At 51.0% G+C, this 12467-nt stretch overlaps 4 protein-coding genes across 4 annotated transcripts, besides 1 other annotated feature; 3 read left to right on the top strand and 1 right to left on the bottom strand.

Annotated features, from left to right (window-relative positions):
- Window positions 1–613: 613 nt before the first annotated feature.
- FPSE_01183 (uncharacterized protein) lies at window positions 614–1525 on the top strand (the record flags this gene model as incomplete). Its single annotated transcript, XM_009254303.1, has 1 exon — window positions 614–1525. One exon carries the CDS (start codon window positions 614–616, stop codon window positions 1523–1525), a length of 912 nt encoding a protein of 303 aa, XP_009252578.1.
- Window positions 1526–2267: 742 nt separating this feature from the next.
- On the top strand, window positions 2268–4459 carry FPSE_01184 (uncharacterized protein; the record flags this gene model as incomplete). Its single annotated transcript, XM_009254304.1, has 3 exons — window positions 2268–2471; window positions 2567–3440; window positions 3489–4459. The coding sequence occupies 3 exons, from the start codon at window positions 2268–2270 to the stop codon at window positions 4457–4459; spliced, it is 2049 nt and encodes a 682-aa protein (XP_009252579.1).
- Window positions 2347–2371: a microsatellite.
- A 3468-nt stretch (window positions 4460–7927) lies between the features above and the next one.
- Window positions 7928–9598, top strand: FPSE_01185 (uncharacterized protein; the record flags this gene model as incomplete). Its single annotated transcript, XM_009254305.1, has 1 exon — window positions 7928–9598. The coding sequence occupies one exon, from the start codon at window positions 7928–7930 to the stop codon at window positions 9596–9598; it is 1671 nt and encodes a 556-aa protein (XP_009252580.1).
- A 402-nt stretch (window positions 9599–10000) lies between these two features.
- Window positions 10001–11925, bottom strand: FPSE_01186 (uncharacterized protein; the record flags this gene model as incomplete). The annotated part of the gene is made up of 4 exons (XM_009254306.1): window positions 10001–11136; window positions 11192–11513; window positions 11571–11737; window positions 11880–11925. 4 exons carry the CDS (start codon window positions 11923–11925, stop codon window positions 10001–10003), a joined length of 1671 nt encoding a protein of 556 aa, XP_009252581.1.
- Between the last annotated feature and the right edge of the window lie 542 nt (window positions 11926–12467).

The following is a 12467-nucleotide window of genomic DNA, read 5'->3' as shown; positions in this document are numbered from 1 at the left end:
CCTCATAACTAGATAGTCTAGATATTCACAACGTAAGGAAAGGACTGCAAACGCCCCTGAGATCGCAATATTTGTTCCTCCCTGGATAGAATTGTAGAAAACCTGCCTCCTACCACATCGACATCGACATCACTCATTTGTTTGTTTGCAAGATCTTTAGGCAGACAGAGACATGCCTGCCCTGGGGTATACAGAACAATATACTCCTTCTGTGTCACTGACTATGTATATAGAAATATATGTTTGCTAAATCTAGGATACATTCAGCGTACAAGAAGATCTGACCGCTAGCAATAAGAAATATACAACAAAGTGAGCCAGTTTATGCCATACTCGATTGGATATTCGGGTTATTTGTCCTTTTCATCTCAAGACCACTGATACCGAGCAGGCAGAGGAAGCCACTGCCTGGCAGCTGCCAAACAGGTTCTGCCAGTTATTATTCCTCACCCGCTGCCGTTCCTTCCTCCTGCCTCCTCCGTCCCCCCTCCTCTTCGTTTGATACTCCTACTTCTATCAGCAGCTAACAAGAAACTCACGATCAACGACTCCTGTTCGCATAACTCTCTCTCTCATCTTCATCTGTGGATTCATTCCGCTGCTTGTGAACACGATGAACGGAGGCATACTCAAATTCAAGGGATGCGATGCACCCGAGCGGGAGCGTGATTCCCTCTACGTTAGCACATTTCTCCTTCGCCTCGACCGCCCAGCCAATGCAACTGGCGGAGGCAGTATCCCCTACAGAGGATATCAGCGCGCCCTAGAGCTTTATGGAAACGAGAAGTCTTTCGATCTGACTCGTGCCCAGAGGCTTAAGCTCCTGGAATGCACGAACCTGGAAATGAACCGATCAATTGCTCGAAAGGCCGGCTACGACCCTGACGAAGGCAGAAGTGCGCCATGGGAAGGAGTGTACTTCTCCAGCGGATATATCCTGACATATCCCGGTCCCATCAAGACTACGTTTGAGCAACCAGTTCAGCTTGCACCTTTCGAGCATCCCGTGGTGGAAGATGATCTCACACCAATCCATACTTTTGAAGAGACTATGGCCCTCGCACGCACTGCTGAGCATCAACTTACCATGTACGACCCGAATCTGCATGATCTCATGACCGGCTCACCCATCAGTCTGCACTCTACCTTGCTTGCTGGGCCTCCTCTTCTACTCAGCTCGGACAACATGAGCCATGGGGCCCTTGAGCACCATGAGAATCACAAGGACAACAAGCCGACAACTCTCCGAGGTATGAGTGGAAGCCGTGTGGCAACAACAGACAGCTTCGCAAGCACTTGCGTAGGCGGCATGGAAATGGCTGTTGTTGTCACCGAATTGCTCGAACGGGTTGTCAAGGGAGATCTCGACGATGAATGGAAGGAGACCATTATGGAGACACTCGAATACATCGGAGGCTCAGAAAATATGTACGCTTTCCTTGATGTCGTGTACAAGCAGTTCCCCAAGAAGTTAGTAACTTCTCCGGCCTCAACTATCGGCTGCCGCCTACGTGGCTCAAAGTGAAGCAAAGTAAGGAAAGGTACCAACCAGCTCAGGTGTGCAGTCAACCCAGATGTGGAAGATCATTGGTACATGTCACAGTGACCAACCGGGAGGCATAGCCGGTAGGGATGAAGGCGGTATAGGAATCGAGGAGGGATGTATGCATAATAATAGCACGGGCCCATGATGTGCAGACAGTTCGGGTCACGATGGATCCTCCCGCTGAACTATAAGCAAGATACATACGATAATATGCGGGTCATGAATGGGACGGAGATGCATATCATAAAGTAGTCCAGAACCCTGAGAAGAATGTTATATCAAATTCGAGAGTTCGTGTTGGTCTTTGAGGAGAGAGTGCCCTCTGGAAAAGCTGTCTGATCAAGCGGTGAAACGGCTTCTAGCGACATATGATTGGTCCGCACCCATTACAGAGTCAACACCCACTAAAAGAGTTACCACAACAACCTTGAAAGTCCAGGGGCCAAGAGAACGTACCAACCATTCTTGGAGCTCAAAGAGTCACTCACCTTAAACACTGTCACCCGATTTCCTCCAGCCGCAGAATATCTCGCCCACTGCGATTGGCTGATCCTCGATTTTCCGAGGTTCTCTCCAACCAGGGCAGAAACTCACCTTTTATTGCATCTTCCTGCCGCCGACCCTCTTTTGCCTACAGCGAAACAGAATAGCAATAGTCCTTTGGGCTGCGACGATAAACCGGACCGACTCCTATTGTCTCGTCCTCGTTCCATCTGCCGCCATGTCAGGACATTCTCACAACACTCACAGAAGCACGCCCAACAAGGGCCGTGGTGCAGTTCCGTTTGCCAACAGTCCCAGCGGCGGCGGCGGCGGCGGCGGCGGTAGTTCTAATATTCCTCGTCCTGTCCTCGAGCCCACACCGCCTACCGAGACTGGATCTTCCTTCAGCGCAAGTCGCCAGAAGCAGAGCAAACGTGATGAGGTTCGTCATGATATACCTCTCCCCGCTATCTTGGATGCGATATATACCTCGGGAAGCTTCGAATTGTGTAGCAAGGTTGCTAACCTTTGGTCCAGGCTATCCGAAAGAAGCTCGAAAATGATCTCTCCAAGAAGAAGCACCTCACAAGCCGAGCTCGCCATTCTCGCAAAGCTCCTCCCGGAACTGTCCTTGCCCTGAAGCCCAGCCAGGCCCTCCAGATCAAGCCCAACACTACTGTTTCCGAGGCCGCCCAGTTGATGGCAGCAAAGCGAGAGGATTGTGTTTTGGTTACCGACGATGACGACCGAATTGCTGGTATTTTCACCGCCAAGGATCTTGCGTTCCGTGTTGTAGGAGCTGGAGCCAAGGCCTCCGCTGTCACTATCGCCGAAATTATGACCAAGAATCCCCTTTGCGCTCGAACCGACACCAGCGCCACCGATGCCTTGGATCTTATGGTTCGAAAGGGCTTCCGCCATTTGCCAGTTATGGACGAGAACCAGGATATTTCTGGTGTGTTGGATATCACCAAGTGTTTTTACGATGCTATGGAAAAGCTTGAGCGTGCCTACTCTTCTTCCCGAAAGCTCTACGATGCTCTCGAGGGTGTTCAGTCTGAGTTGGGTTCTACCCAGCCTCAGCAGATCATTCAGTACGTTGAAGCTCTGCGCAGCAAGATGTCCGGACCTACTTTGGAAACCGTGCTTAACGGTGTCCCCCCCACCACCGTTAGCGTGCGAACCTCGGTCAGAGAGGCTGCTCAGCTCATGAAGGAGAATCGTACAACTGCTGTCCTGGTTCAGGATCAAGGTGCTATTACGGGTATTTTCACCAGCAAGGATGTCGTTCTTCGAGTCATTGCCCCTGGCTTGGACCCCGCCAACTGCAGTGTCGTGCGTGTCATGACCCCTCACCCCGACTTTGCACCCATGGACATGACACTCCAAGCTGCTCTCCGCAAGATGCATGGTAAGATACCCGAAATTTTTTTCATAGACGCTGCTAACAATTTCCAAGATGGCCACTACCTAAATTTGCCTGTTATGAATGATGGCGGCGAGATCGTTGGTATGGTTGATGTTCTCAAACTCACCTACGCTACGCTCGACCAGATCAATGCCATGTCAAACAACAACGACGAGGGTCCTGCCTGGAACAAGTTCTGGCTTTCCCTCGACGCCGAGACTGAGTCCATGATGTCAGGAGAGGGCAGCCAAGCTCAGCATACCAACCTGGGTTCTCGTCTCACATCCCCCGATATGGTCCGTGACCGTCTCAACGACACTGTCGCTCCAGGAGATTCGGCCTCGCACGTTGGCATGGAATCACCTCCCCGCTCTATCCTCCCCGATGTCCTTGAGCATCAACTCCCTGAAGAACTCCCCTTCCCCTTTAAGTTCAAGGCACCCTCTGGTCGAGTGCATCGCATGAAGATCGTCGCTACAGACGGCATCGAAGCTTTTGTTGAGGCTATTGCTTCTAAACTTGGAGCTGAGACTGACAACATCGGTGGAGTGCCTGATGTGGAAGATGGAAAGATTGTCGGCTCTGGTTTTGCCCTGAGCTTCTTGGACGATGAGGGAGATTCTATTTCAATCACCGCCGATCATGATTTGCTCGAGGCCGTTATCCTTGCTCGCCAGGCTCACCACGACAAGGTTGATCTCTTTGTGCACGATCCTGAGAAGCCTCCTGTGTCTGCAGCCGACCCTAGACATCCTGCTACACCCTCAGTCTCCACCGGTGCTGGCCTCCGCGAGCGCCGTAAGTGGTGGCCCGAGGAAGAAGAAGAGGAGGACGATGACGATTCGGAGGACGAACATCCCGCACGGAGACGTAAGAGCCGTGCGGCGCATACACATGCACATGCACATGAGGAGCAGATTATCGCCGGTGTGCCCAATGAACTGATACTTCCCGGCGCGATTGTCACACTGGCGGTTGCTATTGTAGGCGTTTTTACTATTGCAAGGCTCACCAGCCGGTAAAGATACCATTGACTTTCCTCATAACGACATGATGAAGACGGGGCGCTGTTTAGTTGTAGATACACAGAAAGAGAAAGAAGTGCTTATAGTAGAAACTACCCTTACCCTTTGCAGGATTAATTGAATTTTCTTTGTTTAAAAAAATTCTCATCGACTTGGCTGCCTGTATTATTGTGAAATCATGGTTCAAGCTGAATCGCAAGGTTGATGTTAGTCGGGCCGGAAAATCTGTGCACCCGGAACCATCCGCCGCCATAGCCAATTTTTGGTTACCATCGAACGACCGTCACGATAGTTGAGCAATCCGCAAGTCGTCGCCATGATCCTGAGGAACGCCCCCGTGCGGCATTGTGAGTCAATTGAGGTGCTTCCATTGCGAATATTTAACTGACAGAGCCAGGCCGCCACACAATGGCGTCTCCCATCTCCAGATCCATCCTCAGGCGAATGTCCACCCAGGTCACCCCCAAGACTGAGGCTGCACCTGAGATGAAGGAATGGACGACCTCTCAGGCCACTGCCGCTCCTCCCAAGATCGTTTCAGCGGCACGAAAGAAACAGCGAATTGTACAGGACGGAATTCTATCCCTCAGGACCAACTCCGCGCACGAGCACAAGGTCTCAACATGGACGACACCCAACAAGAACTCGAACTCTGCGACCCCGGCGACGCCTGCTCAGCAGTACAGAGAATGGCAGCGTATTCAGGCCAACACACGAAGCCTCGGTTCAAAACTTGTCAAACGATATATCCCTACCGAACTTGTCAACAACCCACCAGGACCTGAGGATATCACTCTGGAGTTGTTGCTGGCTTCGCAAACGCATATTGGACACAAGACTTCACTCTGGAACCCTGCCAACTCTCGGTACATTTATGGTGTGCGTCAGGGTGTGCACATGATCTCTCTCGAGACCACTGCGGCACATCTCCGACGAGCGGCTCGTGTGGTTGAGGAGGTTGCTTACAATGCTGGTCTCATTCTCTTTGTTGGAAACCGCAAGGGCCAAATGGAGATTGTTACTCAGGCTGCAGAGATGGCTGGTGCTTGTCACTTGTTCACCAAGTGGACTCCCGGTGGCATTACCAACCGAGATGTCATCTTGAAGATGGCTGGTACAAAGGTCGTGGACCACAAAGACGTGGAACTTCCTGGGTTTGAGAACTACAGAGGTTCAGCTCGACCCTTGATGCCTGATCTGGTTGTCTGCTTAAACCCTCTTGAGAACTACACTCTTTTGTACGAGTGCGGTCTCAAGAGCATCCCCACCATTGGCGTTATTGACACTAACGCTGACCCATCATGGGTGACTTACACCATTCCTGCCAATGACGACAGGTAAGAATTCCCGAAACCTCGTACATTTTGACATTCTAACATGTGTGTAGTTTACGAGCTATGGCTGTCGTTGGTGGTGTTTTAGGCCGAGCTGGTCAACGAGGTTATCAGCGACGCATGGCAGATGCTAAGAAAGACATGTCAACTTGGCAAAACCCCCCTGATATTGTCCAGCACATGAGCCGTGAGAAGAAGGTGGCTATTGCTGAACGCAAGAATGTCATGGGTCAGATGCAGCACAACCTGGAGGGTTTCAGCGAGGAAGAGCAGAAGATTCTACGGGAACAGTTCTACGGAGAGGAATCCGAGGTCACCGAAACCGACTTGATTAAAATGATGGCACAGACGGCCTCGGTAGACGTTAAGCCTAGCGCTGCTGATTCAACCTCGGACTCCAGGCTGGCCAGCATTGAGGAGGAACTATCAGGTCTCAAGGCTGCCGCCGAGGCTATTGAGGCTGAGACACACTCTACTACCAAGCCTACGCCTACAGAGTCAGCTCCCGCTTCATCTGAACAGCCTATTGTTTCCGAGGCAGTTGTCGAAGCTCAGCCTGCCGAGTCATCGCCCGATTCAAGGTTGTCGAGCATCGAAGAGCAGCTATCAAGCCTCAAGGTCGTAGCTGAGGCTATTGAGGCTGAGGCGCAGTCTGCTACCAAGCCTATAGAGTCAGTTCTCGCTTCTGCTGAACAGCCTATTGTCTCCGAGGTAATCGTTGAGGCTCAGGTTGAAGCCCAGCCTGCCGAGCCATCATCTGATTCAAGGCTGGCAAGCATTGAAGACCAGCTATCAAGCCTCAAGGTTGTAGCTGAGGCCATCGAGGCTGAGGCACAGACTACTACCAAGCCTATAGAGTCAATCCCTTCACCCGAAGAGCCTGTTATCTCCCAAGTAGTTGTCGAGTCTCAGGTTGAAGCTCAAGTCGAAAGCCAGATCGAGACTCAGCCTGCCGAGTCAACAAGCGACTCGAGATTGACAAGCATCGAGGAGCAGTTGTCGGGACTCAAGGATGTAGCGGAGGCTATTGAGGCCGATATCAAAAGCGGCAAGCAATAAAAAAGCTGTGTACAATATTGAAGCTGTATAATAGCTCACGGGAGGAATAGATTAAGGAAGCGATGTAAACTGATATGAAATATAAAATGTACTGTACGGGTATGCATTTACTGTTTTGAAGTTCTGTTGTATATGGGTTGCTGTTGTACATGGGCCGATTGCGGCGTTGTCTGCGGATAAATGGTTGCCCCATTTTAATGATGTTTGGTCGTGGCTTAGGTTCCTTCAGCTCCAGGTGCTTGCCTTGCCCCGCCTCCATGTAATTTTGGGGCGCGCCTTAGTGAGGATTTACCTACAAGCCCCAGTCCTGTCCTGTCCTGCGCATTTCCCCTCATCACCAAGAACATTTCAGCACAGTCACGACGAATTCCACAGCAAAATCGGCACAGCACTACACTGCACTGCACCACGCCGGCTTGCATAGCGGAGCACCCGACTTGATACTACTGTACCATATTTACCGGGGCTACCGCTGGACCTACAGCAAATAGGTGCCTGCAGGTGCAGTCAGTTCTCAGTGGAGGTCCCCAGACAGCCAAATCCAGGCCACAGGTTTCAGTACCCAACCTAGGTGCCAACATTCCCCAGCCAAGGATCCAGGTTACCAGGCACCTGGTCAGCGCATTAGTACTCCTGGAGAACTATTACACCACGTTGCTCCAACAGTTAGTCCACTACAGTAAACGCCTGGAATCCGAAAGATTTAGGAAGACAGTTCGGTGCGAGATCGGTATCTCAAAGGCGCACCCCACAACCACGGAATCTCCAGTAATGGTTTAGCTTTTGAGCCGAGCTACTCTTAATAAATTGCCTCGCTTTTTACTCTTGAATTGGTATGCAGCATCTTGTTATTTACTCCTTCATTCTACACTTTCAGTCTTGCTGGTGTTGGTTTGGTGTAAGACGACGTCACCCAGACTGCGAGGATAGTTCGTGAGTGACCAGAGAATCTGACTGCTAACGATTCGCTGATAGGAATAAACGCTTGATCCTCCAATTAAATCCCTCCGTTTCCCCCCTTCTCTCTTTCAATCTTTTGTTCAACCTTGCATAAAGGGTACGCTCCAAGAAAATGCCGGCCATGCTTGATGATCCGGCAAGCCCCACTATCTACCGAGTCTCGGGTCAACCTCCGTACCCGGATCCGAGCAGCCCCGGCTTCCCGGCCGATATCATCCCTCGGCAGGTCACACTTCGTGATCGCCAGACGGTGGCCACTATTGTCCCGTTTGCCTCGAAACACCAGGTTCCGGAGTCACTGATTGCGTACCTATGTGACCAGATCAATAAGGAGATTGAAGGCGGCGATACGTATCCCATGATGGAGCCTTTCGCTGCCGACAAGTTCGGTTCCTATTGGTTTCAGAATTTTGGCGCTATCATGCTGCTTGGCAATGTTGAACGTGCTGAGGATGTAGTTGAAGGCAAAGATTGGTCCCGTGAATGCTTGGGAAGTTTCTATATCAAGCCCAACTACCCCGGCCGCAGCAGCCATGTATGCAACGCTGGTTTTCTAGTCACTGACGCCGCCCGTAACCGAGGTGTTGGTCGTCTGATGGGCGAGGCCTATCTAGATTGGGCACCCCGTCTGGGATATACCTACAGTGTCTTCAACCTGGTGTACGAAACAAACGTGGCATCGTGCCGCATCTGGGATGCCTTGGGCTTCAAGCGAATCGGCCGAGTCAAGGGATGTGGAAACCTTCGCAGCTACCCAGGCCAACTAATTGATGCCATCATCTATGGCCGGGACCTGTCACCGTCTGAAAGCGGAGAACTCGTGAGTGAAGAGCGTTTCGACAAAATCAAGTTCTACCTCAAGTACGGCGAATACCCGAACGGCGCTGACCGCGCCGAGAAAAGCAGGCTCCGGAGCGCAGCGACGCACTATAAGCTTCTCGACGGCGACAAGCTCATGCTCAAGGACAAAGAGGTGATATCTGATCCAACTCGCCAATTCGACATCGCTCGCCAAGTGCATGTTCAGCAGCACGGCGGCATCAACAAGACAACCGCTACTATTGCAGAGAAGTACCATTGGAGCCGTATCAAGGAGACAGTCAGCGATGTCATTCGTAGCTGTATTGAGTGCAAAGAGCTCGGAAAGACACCTAATCCTGGCGGTGCGCGGAAAGCAGCATCGTCGAGTAACCAAGGCGGGAGGAGATCAGGGGTAGCAAGGGAAGATTCGAATGAACACCAAGTACAAGCGACAAGCCCGCCTACGACACAAATGCTGCCATTACAAGATCACAGCATAATACCAACGCTATCACAACAACGTCCAGGCCACGATCACCCACCTAATCCCTACGCTAACCCAGCTGACATTTCTCTAATTGCACATTCTCACGCCCTTCAAAACAGCACCATACACCATCCACTTCACTCGCAGAATCCTATGCTCCAAGATCCTCCAGCCGGCCATCACCCACACGACCACTCTGTGTATCAACCCATCGACCCGCAAATCATCAACCAGTCTTCGCCACACGACCTCGGTCCCTTCGATCAATACCACTCACCCGCCGACTTCCAAGCATTACTCAATGCGACTGAGGATGTGGGACAGGATGTTGTTGACCAGGATTTGGAAATGTTGATAGACCACCAAGACGATGACAATGTCATGGATGGGACTGTTAGCATGAGTGGCATAGGTGTTGGTGAGACGGACAATCAGGGGTTGGTACATAAGGAAAGGAGCTTGTATAATCTTGGGTTCGGAGTATCAGGGACGTGATCTCTGGTGCCAGTCTTGTCGTCGTTTTTGTTGGACTGAAGCATAAAGCGTGCGAGTCTTAGACATGTATTTCCTCTTACTTATAAGCATGAGCTTGGCGTTAAATATTATCTCGCTGTTAATCGTTCAAGTTGAGGCTCCCCGTCGTGGAGCCTTCAATACACCAAGATCCATTCATGTTTATGTCGCCTTGAGGCCGACTGGTATTCTGAATGTAGGAGATAGAGGTCATCATCAAGTTTTAGAGGTCAGATAAGTCTAGGTATCATACAGATCCTCCGGCTCCCTAGCCACGACACCGCCATTCCTGTTTTCTTCTCAAAAGTCTATGTTTCCAGGACAAGCAAATTTTCCCTTTTTACTCTTGATCATATTCTCCATCTCTCATTACATTTTATGCCTTTACCTTCGGGGCATGCCACGTCCACGGCCCCGCAGAGCGCGCTGGGCAGCACCAGGAGGCAGCTGACCAGGGGCCTGGGGCTTAGCACTCTCCTCATTGCGGATTGTCTCATCGACGCCGAGAATAAGACAGCTGGCCTCGGTAGCGGCCTGGAGAGCGTTAACCTTGACAAGAGCAGGCTCCCAGACGAAGCGCTCCATCATGTCAGTAACACCTTCATTCTGGAAGTCGACACCAGCCCATGTCTGGCCCTTGCGGTGCTCGACACGGAGCTTGTTCAGGATATCGGTAGCATCGAAGCCGGCGTTGTCGCAAAGCTGGCGGGGAATGATCTCCAGGGCCTTGGCGAATGACTTGATGATAGCTTGTTGTTTGTGGGGGATGTTCTTGTCAGCGAACTGGTGGAGGTATGCTGAAATCTCCATCTCAACAGCACCACCACCACCAACAATAAGCTGGTTTCGGATGGCTCGCTTAACAATCATGATGGCATCGTGCAGAGATCGCTCAACCTCGGCAATGAACTGCTCGGCACCTCCACGTAGGACGAGGGTGCAGGTCTTGGCCTCAGGGCAGTTCTCGAAGAAGTTGAATCGCTCGCCACCAATCTGGCGCTCCTCGAACTTGCCGCAAGTACCCAGGTGCTCGTGCAGGATATCAGAGCATGTTGACTGAATAACGGCACCGGTAGCTTGCACAACACGCTCCATGTCCTCAGCAGCAACGCGTCCAGCACAGAAAATATCTCGGTCGGCGAAGAACTGGGTAGCCAAGTCACCAATGGGCAGCTTGCTAAGAACGACCTTGGCACCAGTCTTGTGAATAGCATCAAGCTTCTTGTAGATAATTTGCCACTCCGCATCGACGATGGCCTGGTACTCGGAGACCTGCTCAACACGGACCTCGGCATTATCCTTCTCGGCCTTGAGCTCGAGCTCGACGTTTAGGCACACGATCTTGGGGTCGTCGAAAGACTTTGGTTGTTGCTCGAAACCAGCATAAGAGAAGGTCTTCTTAAAGGCGACACCGTTGACAAAGAGGGATTCGGTTAGGGAGCCACCAGGGATCTTCTTCATGCCGATAAGCTTCTCGTTCAGATCGTCTTGATCGAGTGACAAAACGGCATCGACAACCACTGTGATTTGTTAGCTAGAATGATCAAATACGGGCTCGGGGTGTTCGTGGCATACTCTTGGTGAAGAAAGTAGTGTTTCGCTTAATGAGCTTGCTGGTCATGGCAGTACCAGCCAGCTTGATGAGAGTATCACGCTGGTTAGCCTCGTTCGTGCTGACAGCAATTTCCTTGATCTTGTTGACTGCCATCTGAGACGCCCTTCGCAGACCCTTGATGATGATCTGAGAGCTAACGCCTTGCTCGACGTGCTCCTTAACCTCCTTTAGAATTTCACCAGCGAGCACAACGACTGATGTTGTTCCATCACCGACTTCGGCGTCTTGCGATCGGGCGATATCGACGAGAATTCTAGCGGCGGGGTGGACAATATCGAGGAGCTTTTCTTTAATTAGCAATGGAATAGTGGAAAGCATATTCTATCAGGTGCTTCAAACCTTCATGACAGTAGCACCATCGTTGGTAATAGTCTGGCGGCCATTCTCATCAACCATCAAAAGGTCACCGCCGTAGGGACCCAGAGTGGACTTGATGGTAGCCTGAACAGCGAGACAGGCATTGATGTTGGAGATGATTTGTCCCTTTCCTTGAGAAGTATCGGTTCCTGTAGCAAGCTCTATTGTCAGCGACCTATCGCAACTACATGCATTTTGCTATTTGCGTATTGCTTGTATTGTCGTTTTTGGAGGTGGCCGGCCCCCTTAGATTTCGAGGGGTGAAGCGGGCGGCGGTGGGGTAAAACAGACCTTCCTTGAGGACGATAATCGTCGGCGCTTGGCCACCGAATGACATTTTGAAGATGATGAAGCGACCCGGGTATGATTATTGGATGTTGTTGTCGTGTCGAAAATTATGTACAGGCTCAAGTGTTCCGCGGGTCGGTTGGTGGGGGTTCGAAGTGGGAGGAGGAGCTGTGATGAATCGAAGCTTCCATCCAAAAAAATGTGGCAGCCTTCCTTCCAATCTTTCTCATCATGTCTTGCCCCAGTCATGCACGGACCATCTTTTCTAGGTACCTAGGTAGGTACCTACCTAGGTATCAAGGGTCTAGTTTGGGCCAATCATGATACAATTTTTGATTCAACAACCAACTTTTTGTTAGTTGTAACTTGTAAGTTTGACTGGTCACAGTTATTATGTATAGGTATTCTTGGTATATATATTTAACAGGTTTACCTAACTAGATATTTTGTCAAGTCTGTCGGGCCATACCAGGCACTAGTAGTGCGATGCTCTTGATCGCAATCGACCCATCCAGTCCAACACAGCAAAAAGATATCCACAGAAGATAAAAAGGACTTTCAAGGAAACGAAACTCCCCCGGGAAGGCTCGA

This window comes from Fusarium pseudograminearum, chromosome 3 (assembly GCF_000303195.2).
Source record: "Fusarium pseudograminearum CS3096 chromosome 3, whole genome shotgun sequence".
In the NCBI taxonomy this organism is placed as follows: Eukaryota; Fungi; Ascomycota; class Sordariomycetes; order Hypocreales; family Nectriaceae; genus Fusarium; species Fusarium pseudograminearum.
Note: the sequence above shows the minus strand (reverse complement) of the source record. Positions and strands in the feature narration are given on the sequence as shown.